The sequence below is a fragment of the Lampetra fluviatilis genome, chromosome 64 (genome assembly GCF_964198595.1).
Source record: "Lampetra fluviatilis chromosome 64, kcLamFluv1.1, whole genome shotgun sequence".
Taxonomy (NCBI): domain Eukaryota; kingdom Metazoa; phylum Chordata; class Hyperoartia; order Petromyzontiformes; family Petromyzontidae; genus Lampetra; species Lampetra fluviatilis.
This window is the reverse complement of record NC_136338.1, coordinates 1,426,480-1,445,771: the sequence shown is the minus strand read 5'-3', so window position 1 is coordinate 1,445,771 and position 19,292 is coordinate 1,426,480. Positions and strand designations below refer to the sequence as shown.

General features: G+C 45.1%; 1 protein-coding gene across 1 annotated transcript; it reads right to left on the bottom strand.

Moving 5' to 3' along the window:
- Window positions 1–1,176: 1,176 nt before the first annotated feature.
- LOC144951859 (tetraspanin-4-like) lies at window positions 1,177–18,219 on the bottom strand. Its single transcript, XM_078882207.1, has 8 exons — window positions 18,136–18,219; window positions 12,371–12,475; window positions 11,057–11,248; window positions 10,211–10,285; window positions 9,417–9,518; window positions 8,746–8,877; window positions 7,753–7,836; window positions 1,177–7,103 (listed from the first exon to the last, which is right to left on the bottom strand). Exons 2-8 carry the CDS (start codon window positions 12,431–12,433, stop codon window positions 7,035–7,037), a joined length of 717 nt encoding a protein of 238 aa, XP_078738333.1. The 5' UTR covers window positions 12,434–12,475; window positions 18,136–18,219; the 3' UTR covers window positions 1,177–7,034.
- Window positions 18,220–19,292: the final 1,073 nt, after the last annotated feature.

Below are 19,292 nucleotides of genomic sequence, written 5' to 3'. Positions count from 1 at the left end.
ACGAACTCTGTAAACGAGCGTGGGGGAAAAAAGAGACTGATGATGATGATGATGGGAGGATGGAATTCCCAAGTGGAGCAGTGCGAGTGCATGTTATAGAAAGAGAAGTGTTGTGAACCTCATCGTGGTTGTTGAATGATGTGGCTGTTAAGGAAATCCATCACATGTATGATCCAATGAAATGTGTTTACAGCCAGCAAGCAAGCAACGGCATTTATTGAGGATTCCGGCTCGGCTCGAATGAACGTCACCATATTCTTGGGTCTTTCGGTAAAGTCACGGAGATAGGTTCAAAGAAAATTTTAAAAAATAACAGAAAACTACGACGTTTCGATCGCAACGCAAGGAGTCGTCTTCAGGAAAGACCGATCTACTAGGTGACTTTACCGAAAGACCCAACAATATGAACTGCTGCAGTCACGAAAGCGTTAAGTCAAGAACGTATCACCATGTTCAACGCGTGCTTTGTTCGACATTTTACTTCAACAAACATGCAAACTCCAACTCACGCCACACTCTGGCCTCAGGGAGCATAAATACTGCAATCCCATCACACGCACGGTCGCGACTCGATGCCAAGCGTCAACGCCACACAACATGCACGTCTCTTGACACGTCTCTTGACACGTCTCGGTGAAGATGACAACACAAACCTGCCGGGAAATGTCTCTTGGAGATACGCACCTAGGCTACGTGGCTCGGTGCCGGTCTAAACACAAGTTTCAAAGGTTAAGTTACGTGAAAAAGAAATTACTTTAAATGGATCAGTGCATTGGTGTATTCAGGTGAATCGGAGTGCGGTCGAATTTACATTAATGTCCTAACGATGAACTTGAAGCGTTAATTTAAAGTCACTTTTCTTTCTGGATGCGAAACTTTCGTGACTGCAGGAATTACTCTTTGGTTCTTTCGCTAAAGTCACGTAGAAGACAAATAATAAAAATAAAACAAAAAAAAAATTTTGTATTAAATAAAACAATAAAATAGTTTCTATTTTTTAATAAATAAAAACAATTGTAAATTTCGATTTAAAGCTTTCGTGACTGCAGGGATTCATCTTCTTGGTTCTTTCGGTAAAGTCACGTAGAATGGAAATAATAAAATACTAAAAATAGAACATAATAAAATAATTCTCACGACGTTTCGGCCACAACACAAGCAGCCGTCCTCAGGTGAAGACCAGGTCTGTCGTGAGAATTATTTTATTGTTTTATTTTTATTATTTTATTATTTCCATTCTACGTGACTTTACCAAAAGAACCAAGAAGAAAAAACAATTGTAGTTTTATTTTTATTATTTTATAAAAAAAAAAGTATTTTTTAAAAAAGTTGTCTTTTTGTTATTTTATTATTGCCCTTCTACGTGACTTTACCGAAAGAACCAAGAATATTGGATTTTATTTTGTAAGTCACTTTTCTTTGTGAACACAACTTGAAGCGCACGACGCAGCCTGAGTACGTATTGTTGTTATGGGGGTCATGACTTTATACTCATTGTTTGTTCGGTAAAGTAAAACATAAAATGTATTTTAATTTAATTGTATTTTTTCTACATACGTGACTTCACCGAAAAAAACAATAAAATGTAATTAAAATAAAATTTATTTTATTTATACACACGTGACTTTACCGAAAAAACCAATGAGTATAATTTCTGCAATCACGAAAGCTTCAATTCCAGGTCGTGACTTTCTCAAAACCCCCCTTTTACCGAGTCAGACAACGAGATGTCACCGCTACTGGTCATTAACAGCACACTTGAGATTATATGAAATTCAGTTCTTTAACAGCCCTCCGTCAACCCACTGCTGAAGCTCTGGGACAGAATTTGAATGTTTTTTACATTGTACCTTATAAGCACTGAGCTACTTGAACTTAACATCAAAGTCTTTTTTAAGTGTCTCCCTGATTAAATAAGCGCGACACGACATTCATCTTCTTCCACGCATGTCCCACTCATGCGGGGTCTTTGCCAACGTTCTCCACACCGTCCTGTCCTGCGCCATCTCTCTTTCCACTCCTCGGCCCACCACTGTCCGATCGCACCACATCGTCCCACCTCTTCCTCTCGATCTCTTTCCTTCCACTTGCATCACTTGCACCTTCTGAGCCACATCATTTCCCTGTAGTCTCTCCACACGGCATTCGTCTCCATTGTCTTTATGTCAAATTTATTTTGCACCATACGCAGCCAACAGCGCTAATTGTAGGTGCGGTGAAAATTCCACATGCTTATGGCAGAGTCAGTCTATTTAAAGGACGATGACCATTCTTTAATGAAATGTTAATGACCACAGGGGAGAGATATTTTGGCTTTGTGCTTGTTCATCACTACCAACACAAACGCGTACACTGCAACGAATAATCCAGTTTAAATATAGTAAACAATACCCCTGTTGATTAAAGCAGAGAAACCGGAACTACCATTTTTCAAATAACAAAAACATACAGCAGTCTTAGCGTTGTTAATGTGCTGACATAGCTAATACCTGAAGCCTATGTCTAAATCGAATTGCTACATTGGCAGTTTTTTTTTACTCGGGTGAAAACTTAAAACATGCGCAAAACGTCCCATTAAATCTTCTCTTTAAATCCTCTTTAATGAACGCGCTCAGTTTACAGCTTGCTAAACACTTCACCGCAGGAGTTACCGAGGGAACGACGTTTGTGCCTGGACCCAAGTAAACATCAGTTTAACACGTGTGAGGCTTTCGCGACCAATATTATTCATAATCAACGTTTTTGGGTTTAGATCGCGTTATTTAAAAATGTGTCGTAACCCTCCACCACCCGACACGGCCAATCAGTAAAAAAGTGTCACGTTGACAAAGGACAAATAGTTCACTGCTTTAGCCCACCGGTGTGTTGAAGCGTGAAACCACAACATTTTTCAATTTTTGAGTACTGTGACGTTTCGCTGGTAATTGCATCCAGTATCATCGGGCAATTCGCCAGAATGGTGAAGCTCTGCTCTGTCTCCCGTTCTTATATAGAGCAGCAGCAGGGTGACGTCATCATTAACTCATCAACTCATCAGGTGCAACGATTTGAGGGGGGGGGGGGGTTATTGTAATTATATACTAGATTAGTAATCAGGCAGTTGTTACGATGCGAGTTGTAGATCTAAACCCAAAAACGTTGATTACCAAGTAAACATGTTCGACCCTGTCGGGCAACAACCATGACCTGTGCCAAAACAAGAAGCTCCAGAAACGAGCGCCCACATGCCCCCCCCCCCTGCCCCCTCCAGGTGCGTGACCCTTTTTCAGAGCAGGTGCGCGGTGGAGGTGGCGATGGTGACGGGCGCTCCGACTCGGGAGAAGAGATTAAACAGCAAATACCAAGAACAAACACTGCATTGGAGACGTGTCGCGCGCGCCTGTATATTCAGGCGCTGCTCACAAGAACTGCCGTGAACGCGACTCGCGATTTTTTTTTTAAACAGCCGTGGGTGGCCCTGAAAATCCAGGTCTGCCGCTGAAAAAAATCCTTCATATACCGGGTTTAACACAAATATTATTTCACGGGTTTGTAAACAAGGTTTTGGACTCCGACGTCTCTCATTTGAGTCCGTCCTGCCCAGGTAAGACCCGCCTTTGACGGATTTACGTGTAAACGGCTTTGATGCTTCGATTGAATTGTGGCGACATTAAGTACTTTTAAGCGGATGGTTTGAAACACCCCTCCCAAAACAAACAAAAACCCACGAATTTAAGAACTTTAAATGAGTCACACGAGCGGATTAACGTGTTTTTTTTCCTCTCTCCACTAACCCTGTACCTCTACGCTGCCCCTGCTTTCCCCACGTGGGCAACGTTTTCGCATCTATCCATCGGCAGATTCAAAGCGCCGTGTCGGACCTGCATTTGAAGGACGGGAAAGGCGGCGGGCGGGCACAATTTCGTGGGCGAGAGGCTGCAGGGATTGATCATGGAGATGGATAAAAAAAAAAACTCGTCCAACAGAGGTCACAAACAGCAGGCCCGCAACCATCCACTTTGTATCCCTTTGTGGTTTGACCCACGCCATCCACGGTCCCCGTTCCCTCCGTTAGCCAAGACGCAGCGCTTGCATCGTGCACTCACACGCACGGCCCATTCGTCCATCCACTGCTGGATAAGGGCCTCCACATGCCGTGTGGGATATGGGGGTGAGTTCACTGTACTTCACGCACACTGGTCAGTGAGAATTGGCGAAGGCGGGGAGGGTTTAAAGTAAAGTTAAATGGATTGTATGCACTGACCACAATATAGCCATGCAGCAGCCTCTAACAACCTGTTTTGCATGGTGGTGGCCCATCCAAGAATTATCCAGGCTCACAACTGCTTGGCTTCTGATATCTGACGAGAGATGGGTGATTTGACTGTAGGCAGATGTAACATTTCCCAATACAATTAGCAAATATCCTCAAAAATTATGCCATTCGCGCTACATGACAAACCACGGGCTCGAGAATGGATTGTAATTGGTGAATCGGTGACTCGCCTACCACACACTTGCCTGCATTCAAATCAATTCCTAAATAAAAAGGCGAACATGTTTTACAAAGTCAAGGACAAGTGGTCGTCACCGGCCTTGGCACCGATGTATCCTTGCACCTTCATCGCTTCATTCTGCCAGAGCCGCTGTTAAATTGCTTCAGTGCCGTGAGTGCCTTCCAGCAGAGCTATCTAAACACACCGGTCTATTTTTAAATACGTGAATAAATAATTAAAATGTAAAGTACGCACATTCCGCTGGAACAGTGGCCAAAGTAAAAATATCTGCTATCCCAGATTCAGCAGGTACCGCAGATCAGGGGACATTTGCCTACCTCTTGTTAGAAAAAAAAATCAATAAAAGCACTAGGATTCTGGACCTTAAGGCAGACTAACTTGGCACGGCAAACTCAGTGCGACATGTTTTTAAAAAAAATGACGTTAATAAAACTATTTTAACTCGATTCAGTGGCGTTTTGGCGTTCATAACATACTTAACTTGCACCTCCCATAGTAATGTAACTAACATCTGGCTGGGTTGCACAGCTGTTAAGTTACAATTTGAAGATAATTGTAAGCAAAATAAAAGTGAACTTGAACTTTTTAACAGAGGTGGGACTGCTGATGAGACCCAGAAGGTTAAAACCAGTCCAGAGTTTCCCTATTGAGACCAATGCTTATGTAAAGCAATGATCTGGACTCATAGATGGATGCTTGTTATGTTATCTAATTATGCTACGACTGCAATATAAAAAAGTTAGATATTTGGCAAATATTTGAACAAATAACCTAATGAGCTAACTAAAATAGGTATACATAAAAAAAACAGAAATGTAATACAGGAACTCCTCCATTTACGTTGCTGGGTATATGCGTCGTCTCACGATAACGTCGCCAACAGATTAGGGAACACGATTCGATTTAAAATGCATCGATCCGCTCGCAACGTTCTGTTGAAAAAGTTTAAAGAACGCGGCGGTTTTAGCGGCGTGCGCGACGACGCATTCTGCCACGGCGCCCACTCTGGCAGGCGCTCAAAGCCTCTGTGCTTACAGCGTCGCCAAACTAATCTACTTACTTTACCAGGTAAGGCCGTACTGAGCTCCACTATGTCTCGTTCAGAAGCGACCTGGCCATCACAAATGATAGCTCAGCGAAGTGGCTTATCACGTTAAAATGTAGAGCAGCCAAATACCAGATTTAAAGCTTTCGTGACTGCAAGGATTCATATTCTTAGGTTTTTTCGGTAAAGTCACGTAGGTAAAAAAAATTTAATTAATAAAAGTAAAATAAAAATACAATAAAATTTTTACTTTTATTAATTTTAATTTTTTACCTACGTGACTTTACCGGAAAAAACCTAAGAATATCAGCCAAATACCCTCCATCGGAGTTCTTCACTGCAAGACCCACGGGGGCCACTGGTGGGGCCCTTTAGTGCGCCACCTGACGTGCGGCCCCCCGACAATACACAAATAGTAAAAACACCCCTCCAACATCATCATCGTGCTGCTGTCAAACCCCCAATGGTTTCAAATGTGTGGCCGCCCTTACGTTGACGACGTCTTATTGGCGAAAGTGGCCACCCCCTCTGAAAATTTGTGAAGAACACTGCTTTAAATGCTGTGTATGTTGAACTTCTTTCGCACCATACGTAGCCAACCATGCTAATCGGAGGTGCGGTGTAGTACACACTGAGATCCCCATCGCTATCTCTGGTGAGTACTCTGTGTTAACTTACATTATTCATTTAAACTTGTTATATTTTTCGGGGGGTATCTTTTTTGGTGCCGAATTAATATTTTTTCCCTGCACTCTTTGACTGAAAATCTTCCCCCAGGAACGTATCCTAAATTTCTATCATTCAGTCAACGTTAATGTAGGTTCCAATTCACGTCGTTTCGTCGAACGCCGCTTCTGCCAGGAGCACATCTCCAACATAAACAGAGGCCTTCATTTACTCTTGAAAATAAGCAGCTTCAACAGCTGAATTACCTAACGGGCACAACTAAGGGCCTCATTTGAATGCCATGGGAAGAAAAATTCTGCAGTCGAGGGGAAGGCATCTCGTAACGCTGTCAGGAGGCGGTGAACGGCGGCGGATGCGCGTCGTTCAACACACGTAACACACACGCACTCAAAAAACAAACATCCTCCGTATAGCGTTAACAGACTGTTGGTGCAAGTGCTGTTAGCGAGCACCTATGAAGGCCAACATGGCAAACAAGGGGGTGGGTAGCCAGCACCACGCCCGGCCGCCTTTGTCTCCCTGGTGATGTTTACACACCGCACTAGATACTCATTTTAGGCTGAGTCGACATAGGGGAGGAGGCCCAGGACCAGTTCAGATAATCGTCACTGGTGTTGGCCGTGAGCGGTAATCGAACTCGGGTCGCCGGGTTCGTAGCGCAGCGCGCTAACCGTTGTACTACCGGCTCGCCACACACACACATACTCACACACATGCTCACACACGTACTCAGACACGTAAACACACACGCACACACGCGCGCACACACATGTGCGCACACACGCGCGCACACCAGCTGGACTCCGTCACTCGTAGTCTTTCTCCTCGGCTCGAAGGTGACAGAACATTGTCATGGAAAACACCATGCCCAGGATCTGTGTGCAAGAGACGAGAGAGTGCAACCACGTTGTTAGCACAGCAATGTCTGCACAGGGAAAACCTCATGCTGTTCCCACCGACCGTGCAAACGAGAGTTCCATGACCCCCATCCCGACTCCTGCCTGATAAGATTTCCATCCTCTCCTCTCACTCTTACCACAGAATGGCGACCTCGAACCACAACCGACCAAAGTCAATCCATTCAGATTCACTTCTCCCACCGATTACAAAACGATCGCTAAATATTTAGCCTCGATTTTACATTCTTTTGCATTATTTTCTATCCCTCGTGTGATGGTGTTTTATTTGTTATTTGTTTATTCCCGATCGATTCACTTCGTTGCTGCACCTTACTTTGTATACTTTTGTCAATTGCAATTTCGGTTACTTAGGTCACCCTTGCAAATGAGACTCCTATCCTGGTCTCTTGAGTTCTCAACTGGCTCAACAAACATGAAGTTTGAAACTACCGTTTCAGCTCACCAGCAAGCATTCCCCCCCACCCCTCCCTAAAGAGGATTTTGCGAAGAGTTCACGTTTGAAACTATGACGTTTGCCTGCATGCGACCAATACAATTGTGTATAAGAAACCCATAATAAAAAAAACAATAAAAAAACTTGTTTAATGCACAGCTGTGGATTTACTTGAATGGTCGCGATTCCGAGGCAAAAGATTCCAACGTAGATGAGATTGTCTTTGATCCACGACTTCAACTTTTCATAACAGCCCTGGAAAAAAAAATATATTTGAAAGGTCAAGGTCAAAAGGTCACCGTGGCCGATGCCACCACACCAAGCCTTTGCTTGCTTCCGCCGAATCTCTCAAATGCTCTCTGCGATATCATATTTCACAATATAGAAATGTAAACACACGACGATTATCACGATTCCAGTTTTTCGTAATTTGGTAAATTTTCCATATTTTTAGTCTTCTTTTTGTACTTTGCAGTACTCCAGGTTCAAATACATTTTACTTCAACGTTATTCAACTGCCAGTTGGCTCAACTTAAGCCTGCCATTAGCCTTTTTAATCGTAACACTCTACCATGCGTACAAAGATCGAATTGGTGACAGGAAAATTCCAACGCAACAGAATACGAGCATAGACTGGAAAAGTCATGCGTTTCAAACAAGACAGAAACGTGTACAATGCAGTCGTGCAGTTTGCAACAACGACAACAAGAAAATCAGCATTTCCTGAAGATCTGCATTGTGATCCTCTTGGCTTAGGTCACCATCAAAATGTGACGAAACCGGTCAACATTCCGGGTGTCACCGCACCGCAGTTGCAGTCAAATCGGCGGTCTTCAGGAAATGCCGATGGATTGTTTTGCATGCGCACAACAGCTGCGTGCTTTTGTTGTTAAACTAACGCGCACCAACGTACACGTCACCTACGCACGCGTCACCTACGCGTGCCTCGACTCATTCCAACACGGTGTACCGGCGGCAGCGTCGATGACATGGCTTGGCTTCTGCTGGCCACCTAAGCTGTGCCAGGCTGGCTCGGTTTTGCCAATGGAATTCCACGTATTACCAAGCGCTCCAGCCTCCCCTGGCCTGGCCTGTCTCTGGTACAATTGCACCGTGCGTCAAGGCTCTTGTATAAAACTGAGAGACACGCGGCGACTGGCTCACCGGTCTGGCGTAGGCAGAGCTTGGCACGGAGCCGCAGCCACTGGCAAAGTCCCGGCAGCACGAGTCCGGCACGCGACGCTCACCGAACACAGCGAACCAGTCGGTGTGGTTGTGCACACCGCAGCAGCCAACCTGCGGGCGGGTGGGCGGGCAGAGGGATGGGTCGGACGGCACGCACGCGATTTAACCGTCGCATCCAATGCGGTGGGACGGAGGGGGAAAAGCACGGACGGCATCTAGAGGAGGGCTAAATAAAATAAACCGAGGCAGCGTTTCCATGCACTGCAGACTCACGCGAGTCGGGTAGCTCCCTCGCAGTAACACTTGCAAGACCGCGTTGCGCCGACAAAATGAAATGTAAAATGACAAATGAATATGTTCCCACCTACGACATTTCCGATCGCAGCACGCTTGATGGTGTATTTCCGATCAGCCCCCCACACCCCCCCCACAATTTTGACGGAAGGAAAGTAGGGCCCACCCGGTGCAAAGCGAGAGCCCGACCCAGAACATTTGTATTCAACAAACAATACGGAAATATGGAAAACGCGAGTTCTTTAGCTCGTTTGAGTCAAGGCGGCTGTTGCGAACGGCGTCTGCCGGGCGTCACCGCTCTGCCCTCGGGAATGGCTGCGCGATTGTAAAATGAGCATAGCGTGATGGGAGCTGACCTCGGAGTGCAGGGTGTTCCACGCGTTGGTGAGACCCACGTTGCCTTCGGTGCCGTACAGGTGAAGGCCCTGCCTCAGGTCGTCCTGGGCCCAGTCCTCTACCTGTGTGTAGCAGGGGCGGCGGGAGCGGTAGTGTAGCGGTTAGTGCGCCGCACTCCGAACCCGGTGACCCGGGTTCGATTCCTGCTCACGGCCAACACCAGTGAAGATTATCTGAACCATTCATAGGCCTCCCCTATAGGTCGACTGATAATGTATGCTTCTTTTGGTGTCATCTGGTCCAACACCATGTGAGACTGGGTTCTAAGAAAAGCTGTTGTCTCTGGTGTGGACCAATCAATTTGAAGAACAGTGCATACATTATCAGAGTTGTGACTTTTGTTTGCATTCCGACCGCAGGTATTGTGGTCAATGCAAACATGACTCCTTGTAAAAAAAAGGTGTCAGTTTTGTTGCCAGATAAAAGGGTAAAAAAACAATTCTCTTATGATTTACTCTTCAATAATACGACACTTAAAATGGCAAATCAAAACGTTTGTCCTTGATCAGCCAACCTTTTAGCGTGACTCCTAACCCCACCTCAGAAACGCCCTGGCCACAAATATTTAAAATGTCTTTGTCTCTCTAGTTGTTTTCAAACGTCTTTCTCACTTCTTACTTCCTTGAGTTGATGTTAATTGTTACCGCCTTTTCGTGCGTAGCGCCCCGAGTCACAATTGTTTAAGGGGGCAGTTTATAAATAAAAATGTATTATTAGTCAGAATCTTCCCTTCCGTTCAGCACCCGACGCTCACCTGTCCCTGGTACACGAAGAACAGAACTCCTCCCACAAACTCGGCCAGGAACACGACGAGCAGGAGCACGAAAAACTAGACGGGGGGAGGGAAGAGAAGACGAGACGGCGATTTTCTCTCCCCACTTACCCAGAGGGCAAGTCATACTAGTACGTCACCCAGAGGGCAACTCATAATCGTACGTGCCGAGCGTTTGCTGGGTCCCCAACGCTGAGATGCAAGGGGATCCAATCCCATTTTCCACCGTCTGTTAGTGAACCGGGATTTTAAGTGTACAGTGGTGATTTATTGAAACTGTGAAAGATTTTAATTTACCAGGTAAAGCCGCACCTTTGCCAGGCGCAGGGCTAATGATGCATTATGTTGCGAGCGACGTCAGTCAGTGCACTGTGAGGACGCGGCGTGTTTAGTTTGTTGTCCTTCGCCCGCACCTCCAATCTGCACAGTTAGCTACGTACAGTGTGAAATAAGTTCAACATACATACAAAGCCCACTGAGCTATTAGCTCTGTTTCAGAAGCGTCACAAATGATAGCTCAACGAAGTGGCTTATCACGTGGAAATGTAAAGCAGCCAAATACTCTAAACGCATGTTTCTAAATGTGGAGGGAAAAACCCGAGAAAAATCCACACGACCAACGGGGAGAGAGAACACGCAAATTCCAAATATACAGCAGGCATCAGTCGGAATCAAACCCATCACCTCCTGCATACCAGGCGAGCGAGTCAACATCTCGCCCCCGCGGCACCCCCGCCTAGAAGGGACCTCAGAGGTAAGTAGCTCTGTGGCATCTGCTCCCATTGGTCATTCTCGAGCGCGAAGTTGCCGCCGGGTAAGCGAGCGTACGGTGAGCAGGAGGCACGGATTCTCCTTGATGGCGCCCAGGCAGCCCAGGAAGCCCAGCAGCATGGCGGCGGCACCCAGCGCAATCAGCAGGTTGGCGGCCGACAGCAGCGGCAGGTTGGGAGACACGGCCGCCACGCCGCCCTGCGTGATGGACAGCCAGATTCCGACTCCCAGCACGCCGCAGCCACCAAGCTGCAACGGGGGGAAGGCAGGGAGGGGGGAGAGAGGGTGGGCGGGTGAGAGGGTGCTCGGGTGAAAGGGTGGGCGGGTGAGAGGGTGGGCGGGTGAGAGGGTGGGCGGGTGAGAGGGTGGGCGGGTGAGAGGGTGGGCGGGTGAGAGGGTGGGCGGGTGAGAGGTTGGGCGGGTGAGAGGGTGGGCGGGTGAGAGGTTGGGCGGGTGAGAGGGTGGGCGGGTGAGAGGGTGGGCGGGTGAGAGGGTGGGCGGGTGAGAGGGTGGGCGGGTGAGAGGGTGGGCGGGTGAGAGGTTGGGCGGGTGAGAGGGTGGGCGGGTGAGAGGGTGGGCGGGTGAGAGGTTGGGCGAGTGAGAGGGTGGGTGGGTGGCTTCAAGTTCAAGTGTGTTTAGTGTTGCCAGGTGAGAACTCAAAGAGGCCAGGATGGATTTCGTTTGGATAGCCTCCAGAGTGACCTGGGGCATTCGTCTGCCAGTAGAGGGCGATTGATTGCTGTTTATTATCCAAACGAGTAGTTTGCGGGTAATTTTCAAAGTCGGACGCCGACTCCAGCGCACAATGGCCTAGTCTTGCGGAGTGACGTCAGGGGATCTTTGTCGTCCGCTGTGAGTGAAGCAAGACGGTGAGTCGCGCCGATGTGGTTATTACGCTACCGGCAGTGATAACTGAGGCGGCCGCTGGATTCCAACCGTGAGCCCCTGGAACAAACGGCGAACCGCGCCGGCGCCCGGCCACGGAGTCACCGTGAATAGGTCAGTGGGTGAGCAGTTGGGTGTAGGTGGGCGAGTTTGTGGTGGGTAAATTAACGAGTTAGCATGTTGCAAGTGAGGAAGTGAGGTTGTGAGTAGTTGAGTGAGTCAATTAGTGAGTGAGCTGGTTAGTAGTTAAGCGAGTGGGTGAGTTGGAGACTTTGTGTGAGTAATATAAGCGAGTCAGTGAGTAGTTCAGATGGTGAGTTAGGAAGTGAATAAACAAGTGGGTGGTTTAGTAAGTTAGTAAATAAGTGAGCTCGTGAGATGCTCAGTGAGTGGATGAGTTGGTAAGTAGGTCAGTGTGTTTGTGAGTGGGTAATCCAATCGATGGGCTGGTAAATGAGCGAGCTGCTGAGTGAGGAGGGTACTCACCCAGAAGACCAGGTTGAAGACGAACAGCAGGTACTTGAGGCAGTAGTGGCAAGCCCTCCCCATGCCGGCGGCTGTGTTCCTGATAGGTGATGTGAACTGCTGAGCCTTAAGCAACAAAACACAATCGGGTGACTCTTTTTACAAAGTCAACACCGTGCTACATATTACTGTTATCACCGTTATTACTGCATATACCATAAGCTTCAGCATTATAAATGGGTACACCCACAGTTTGTTGATCAGGACATTGAGGTGTGTGTCAAATTTCTTTCGCACCGTACGTAGCCAACTGTGCTAATCGGAGGTGCGGGGGAAGTTTGGGTAATCTCAAGTCTTCCAAGACATCAATCCAGCGTGGAGTAGTAGGTCACCAACCTCTAGCTAAAGACTTCCCCCTCCTGGAGATCCTTCGGCCAGCAGTGACGCGAGCCAAGAAATTACGGGGCTGCGCTTTAACCTCTTTATTATTTTCACCTGACTTGCGTCTCTAAAATTACTCACTTAGTTTCATCGGCCGAGCAGACACCTTTCAGAATCAGAATCTGTATTTAGCCTGGAGGAATCCGATGACCTATTAAGCTCTTTTTCACAGATGTCCTGTAGCTCACAGATGTCTAGTAGGACATCCTTTCCTTGCCTGGCTCCCATGCCAGGCTCCCTGGGCTAACATCCCGGTGAGAGGGGTTGAGCCAAGGGGTCCGGGTCTCCCCGACTTCCGGCGCTTTGTCAATCCACTGCTAGATAAGGGCCTGCCAACGCCACGTCGGTGATGAGGATCACTTGATCATACTTCACCGCGCTGGGCCAGCTCAGTTAACACTCGCCAACCAGCGTTAGCCGCGGTTTGTGAACCGTACTCAAGCGTCGCCGGTTTCGTAGCGGAGAGTTCTAATCAATGCTCCACCACTCCACCCCAGCCATTCAACATATGAGAAGTTCCACAAAAGTTGGGTGTGGCAAAGTGGTACCGTTCAACGCTCCCAGCCCACCGGGGAGCCACCGGATGACCATGTGGAACCTGAGCCATGGCCATTCTAAAATTATTCACACCCCAGTATATGGCAAGGCACGCACACCCACACACGCCGAGGGTGCAAAGTGCTGTGTCGGCTGTATGTATGTATGCATGTTGAACTTCTTTCGCACCATACGTAGCCAACCGTGATAATCGGAGAAGCTGGGGGAAAGACTGCCTGCACACCGGGGTCGACGTGATATTACTTTTCACAAAACGATAGGAAAACAAATTTCACGATAAGGCGATCATCGCGATATCAGTTTCCCATGACGCTGTAAGAACAGTTTTCATTTTTTATAATATTGTCCGCCTTTTGGCGTTGTTCTCTAGTCTGACACTGGTGAGACTAGGCCATAAAGAAGGCTGCTGTCTGGTGTAGGCCAATCCGTTTCAAATACAATATTATCAGAGGATGTTAGTTTGCATGTTCACCACAAGCACCGTGTGTGGTGAATGCAGACACGATTCCTTGCAAAAGGTTTCTATTTGGTGTTTGAACATCTTAACACCTAAATTTCGATTTAAAGCTTTTGTGACTGCAGGGATTCATCTTATTGGTTCTTTCGGTAAAGTCACGTAGAAGGGAACGGCTGCTTGCGTTGTGGCCGAAACGTCGTGAGAATTGCATTTAATGTTTAATTTTTATTATTTTATTATTTCCCTTCTACGTGACTTTACCGAAAGAACCAAGAAGATCTTAACACCTGTATTATTGTTGGAAAGGGTAAAACCTATTTGTTGCTATCTTGATTTGAAGCTTTCGTGACTGCAGGAAGCCATATCTGTTCCACCTGATGACGGTCGCTTGTGTTGCAATCAAAACGTTGTGATCTATTATTTTTTCTACCTACGTGACTTTACCGAAAGAACCAAAGAGTATAGATTCCTGCAGTCACGAAAGCTTCAAATCAAGATTAAAACCTATTCTTACTTGTCATACTTTGACACTGCCAAATAAATGTCCCATGGCATGCATCGCAATGTGTACCATCATCAGCCATGGTTAATTCACTGCAGGATGAAGGCCTCCCCAAGAAAGCGCCACCTCTAATGATTCTGTCAAACGACAATCCACCTAGTCCGTGCACACGAACCGATTTCATCGTTCCATCTCTCTCCGTGCGAGTCCTCTTGGACACGTCCTATTTTCTGGCAGCCACGAAAAGTATGCGAATGTATTTTCTATTTTTGAATCAATGTTGTCATTACTTTGTGAGCAATTATAATGCAATTGTGCCATAAGTTACGTTCCATGAGATACAATGTCAATATCTTTCACAGCGAGTAGTGCATAACTTTGTATTATCAACAGCTTAAGTGTTTACTGTTGCTCCACATTGTTCGTGTTGCGTTCACCGTGACACCCTTGATCGTGTTTGTGTTGTGTCTCTGGTTCGTGTTGTGTTCACCTTGTATTTTTGTATGTATGTAAGTTGAACTTCTTTTGCATCTTATGTGGCCAACCGTGCTATTTGGAGGTGTTTGTGTTGTGTATCTGTGTTGTGCCTTGTACTATTTTTGATGTTAAAGTGGTTTGCAATGTTCAGTGTTTTTTAAAGGATATTTGCATGAATGACGCTTTATGAAATAAATTAGTATTTTCAAACAAGGCTGGAAGATGATGTGATGTAACTACATGATTTCAACATGCTGCCTCTTCCCCCACAAGAGGGGTCACATCTTTTAATGGTCTACAAAGAGTGTCCATCCCATGTCAATATAACTGAACATTTTAATTATCAAGAGCTGGAATATTGTGAAAAAAACTACTTTAATACGATGGGGGGTTGTTGTTTAGTCCTTGGTAATATCATTAGCCGGCTACGGCTAAGAATGTGGCTTAATCTTGGGCGACTGCTCAGATTTTAAACAAAGAATCTCAGCACTCCCGAGTCACACGGTCAGCTGAGACATTGATACTGTGATTTATACAAATGCAAAGACATTGTTCTTCATTAATACAATAGTCCAAATGAATTGAGACAAAACACAGCCAGTACAAACAAGGCAGGGCTGTAATAAGGAGGTCAATAACTCAAACTGTACAGAGGGGAAACGGTACACATGCGACAGAAAAAGATGTGAAAAATGTTGAAAAAAATTATATTCATGAAATAAACTATCACCCTGCACTGTGACATTTCATTGAATCGCTCGGGAAGCGGGCGAATTATGCCACGTGCCTAGAATTCAGAGAGATTTTCCTGTGAAATTAGACATGATCCATCGCGACAAAAGCGCTTTCGGCAGCGTGGAAACAGATTTTTACGTAGTGCAAATAGCACCCACGATGTTTTCCGTGAGAAGTGAAACTGAAGTTACTTATTGTTATTTTTGCACGTGCCCAAACAACAAACACAAAGACTCGAGGCGTGCGACCAACGGGGACACGTGGGTCGACTTTTGGCCACGTTTCACTTTTCCATTGAAAAAAAAAACCCCAGCCCTTCCTTGTGAGCTCTGACAAAAGGCAATCCTGTGAATACCACGAAAATAAATGTTCTCATTGTGAATGCACGAGCGTGTGAAAAAACGTTATGGGCGTGCTTTCACAGTGCCAACTGCCATAATTTGTCACGACATGATATAATATACACTTTCATAATACTGCAGGTAGAATTAGAGTGACAATCGTAGAAGGAAAAGGCTGAACATAAACAGAAGACTTGATGCAGGTGGTAATGCGAAGGAAACTGAGCTTGGCATAAACTCAACATGTTGTGGCACAGGATAGAGGAAAGTGGAAACATATCAGAAACATTGCATTGGACACCCACGGGCTTTCTGCCCATGGAGTTTTGTTGAAGATTTAAAATTAGAAAATAAATTGGTGATTAATAAGGATTGAAGGTAATAATGTCACTAAGTGATTGTAGTACTTTGCTAGAAAGCTAGATCATCATTATCACAAATATCAAGTCAGCACATGGACCCATACGTCTCTATGTCAATGGAGACCTGGATTATTGTATAATGGTATAATGGTTGTTGTGATCATTACGGTGATTATTTATTGCCCAAAAGATTACAAACACAGTGGCTGTATTGACACTGATTTTATAGGTGGTGGTAGTCTCATTGCCTATGACTAAAACTGCACTCGGTTTAAAGCTCTTCCATACGTTTAAGGTGCCCACAAATAAGATGATTACCGATGATAGTCGATGCAAATTCTGATAAAATTACTAATGGACATCACAGGTGCGATCACATGATATCAACAGCGATCGTGGCAGTGATTAGTAACGGTGATGATTCAAATTGTGCTGTCAATTGGCAGATGCTTATCGGATCCATATAGGGTCCTCGTCTAAAAGAAGAGGGCCCTTGTTGTCTATAGATATCTGGAAGTTCGCCAGAAACGATTCAAGGCTTAATATAAAAACCGGTCCATAGTTTTGCTTGTACAGCAGCATTAAAGCAATGCGATCTAGATTTGAAGCTTTCGTGACTGCAGTAATCCATACTCTTTGGTTCTTTCGGTAAAGTCACGTAGGTAGAAAATCAAATAAATCACGAAGTTTAAATTGCAACGCAAGCAATCATCATCAGGTGGGAAAACCACAGCAATAATTTTGTTTTGCTGCTGAAGTGGGAGAGAGATTCCGTGGTAAGAGATTATATACGCCCAGCTGATGCTGATTGCATGTGTTGCAATCGAAACGTCGTGGTTTATTTTATTTTATACCTACGTGACTTTACCGAAAGAGCCAAAGAGTAAAGCAATTCGGCTGAAAACAATGGACTGGGTCCCAGTAGAGCATGTGGCTGATGCGATGTGGAGAAAAACACGGTTATATTTTTACGTGGCGGACAAGATACAGAAAACACAGGCGTGTAGTGTGAAGATTATTTATGTTGTTACACAATACCAACATGACATCAGCGGTTGTGGCAATGCTCAGTGATGATGGCGATTATCGAATTATGCTGAAGATATTGATATTGGCCGTGACTGATGGCCTTTTATCATTAACAGCATCTTGATGACATTATCGGTGGTTGTGCCAATGATCTGCACTGATAGGGCACAAATGGAATGAACTTTGACCTGAGGAATCATAACCAATGTACGAGCAAAAACTAAAAAGATTAACGATGCCAGAGCCAAAGCTAAATCCCAAATAACTGATCATTGTTATCGATGCGCACTGATGACATACAATTAAGCATTTAATCCACACCTTACATGGTAGAATAAAAGTGTGTATGTTTAAGTGATGTGTCTACCTTGCCTATACTTTGCACTCCTGAAGTGTCTTTGTTATTTTTGTTTGTTGTAACGTTCTAACTCCGTGCCCCGACTGAACATCTGTGAGACAAAGAGCTTGGTAGCTCATCGGATTCCTCCTGCAACGTCACCCCGCTCATCTCCACCGCCGGCCTTGAAACCAGCGGTGGACATTCCACGTTACCATGACGAGGACGTCCATCAATGTTGTCCGTACCTGCACCGACGATTAATCGACCTTTTGAGGTAAAACAATAATTGTTGACGCGCCGATACGGCACTCCGGCGTGCAAACAAAACAGCACGCATGTGAACACAATTGAGACTTACAAATTTTTGTTTTAAAAGTGTAAAATGTGATAAAACATCAACAGTGGTTGACGGTGCAGCAGAGCCGATGAGGCGAATGCACGCACGATTTTAATCGGCAAGAAACATTTCTAACAGCAGCCTGCGGTAGTAAACTCCGCGGTATTTACAAGGGAAGGTGATGTGAGAGAATGTAAAATAAATTACCAGTTGCCGCACTATTTATTAATGTTCATAAACGCGATCTTCAACAACAACAATAGCCCGGCTCGCCTCCGTCCACAATCCGTACATCGGATAGGCATGCGCCGCCCTCCGATTGGCTCAGAGTGAAGGGCACGCGCGCGGATTGGCCAATAGCGAGAGGGGTTCTGCCTGTGAGTTGTACGAAATGTAAAAGTATTTGCAAGTGCGTTTATTTTGGGCTGTACCACAAATATAGGTAGAATGTGCTTTTACATCTTTGTTATTGTTCTTGTGTTTATAACAAATACGTTTAATAACGGGAAGTACGATATTAAACTGACGATTAAATTGTTATAATAAGACGAAAAATATCCCTATTTGGAAAAAGAGTAAGAAAACGGTGGAATTAAATTAACCTACAATTATTGTCACACCTTCTGGTTGTATTCGAATGGTAAAGTCCAAACAATGATGTCACTGACTTGAGATTTGTATAAAAAAAAATTTGAAGTTAAATAATTTACGAATATTAGACGGAAACACGTTTAGTTTCGAAAATAATTTCCCCACGCCCGCCTCTCTCCACCCATCAGTATTATTATTTATATTATTTAACTACAAAAAATTTCCACACAAAAAAACACTTTGTTGAGCTATTAGGGGGCGTTCATAAATGACGTCACGCACCTGGGGAAATGTGACTTCACATCAAAATGAGCAACTTTAAATAAATATAGACAACACGTTCTACTGAATTAAAGATACTTTTTAATAAATATTTTCTCCTACAACATCAGAGTGCAGCGGCACATTAAATACGCACTACAATGACAATAGTTTAAAGCGATTTGAAGCATGTTTTATTTTTTGGGGGGGGGGGCAGAGTTTTGTGACGTCATATTTGATGGGGGGGTCTGACTTTTTGTGACGCCGTGTGCAGTAAATCTAGTAGCTGTGACGTCTGTGACGGTCCCACCTGATGACGGAGACTTGTGTTGCCTCCGAAACGTCGTGATTTATTATTTTATTTCAATTATTACTTTTTATTAATTTTATTTTTATTTTTTACCCACGTGACTTTACCGAAAAAAAAACCTAAGAGTATGAATCCTTGCAGTCACGAAAGCTTCAAATTTAGAATCAACACAAGAAGCAGTCGAAAAGAAGTGAGGAGCTTT

Coding starts and splice junctions, on each gene's coding strand:
- LOC144951859 (XM_078882207.1), bottom strand. CDS start 12,433: ATGGGGAGGGCTTGCCACTACTGCCTCAAGTACCTGCTGTTCGTCTTC. Junction 10,286..11,056: donor ATCCGTGCCTCCTGCTCACC/GTACGCTCGCTT, acceptor CCCCCCGTCTAG/TTTTTCGTGCTCCTGCTCGT. Junction 8,878..9,416: donor GGAACACCCTGCACTCCGAG/GTCAGCTCCCAT, acceptor ACCCGCCCGCAG/GTTGGCTGCTGCGGTGTGCA.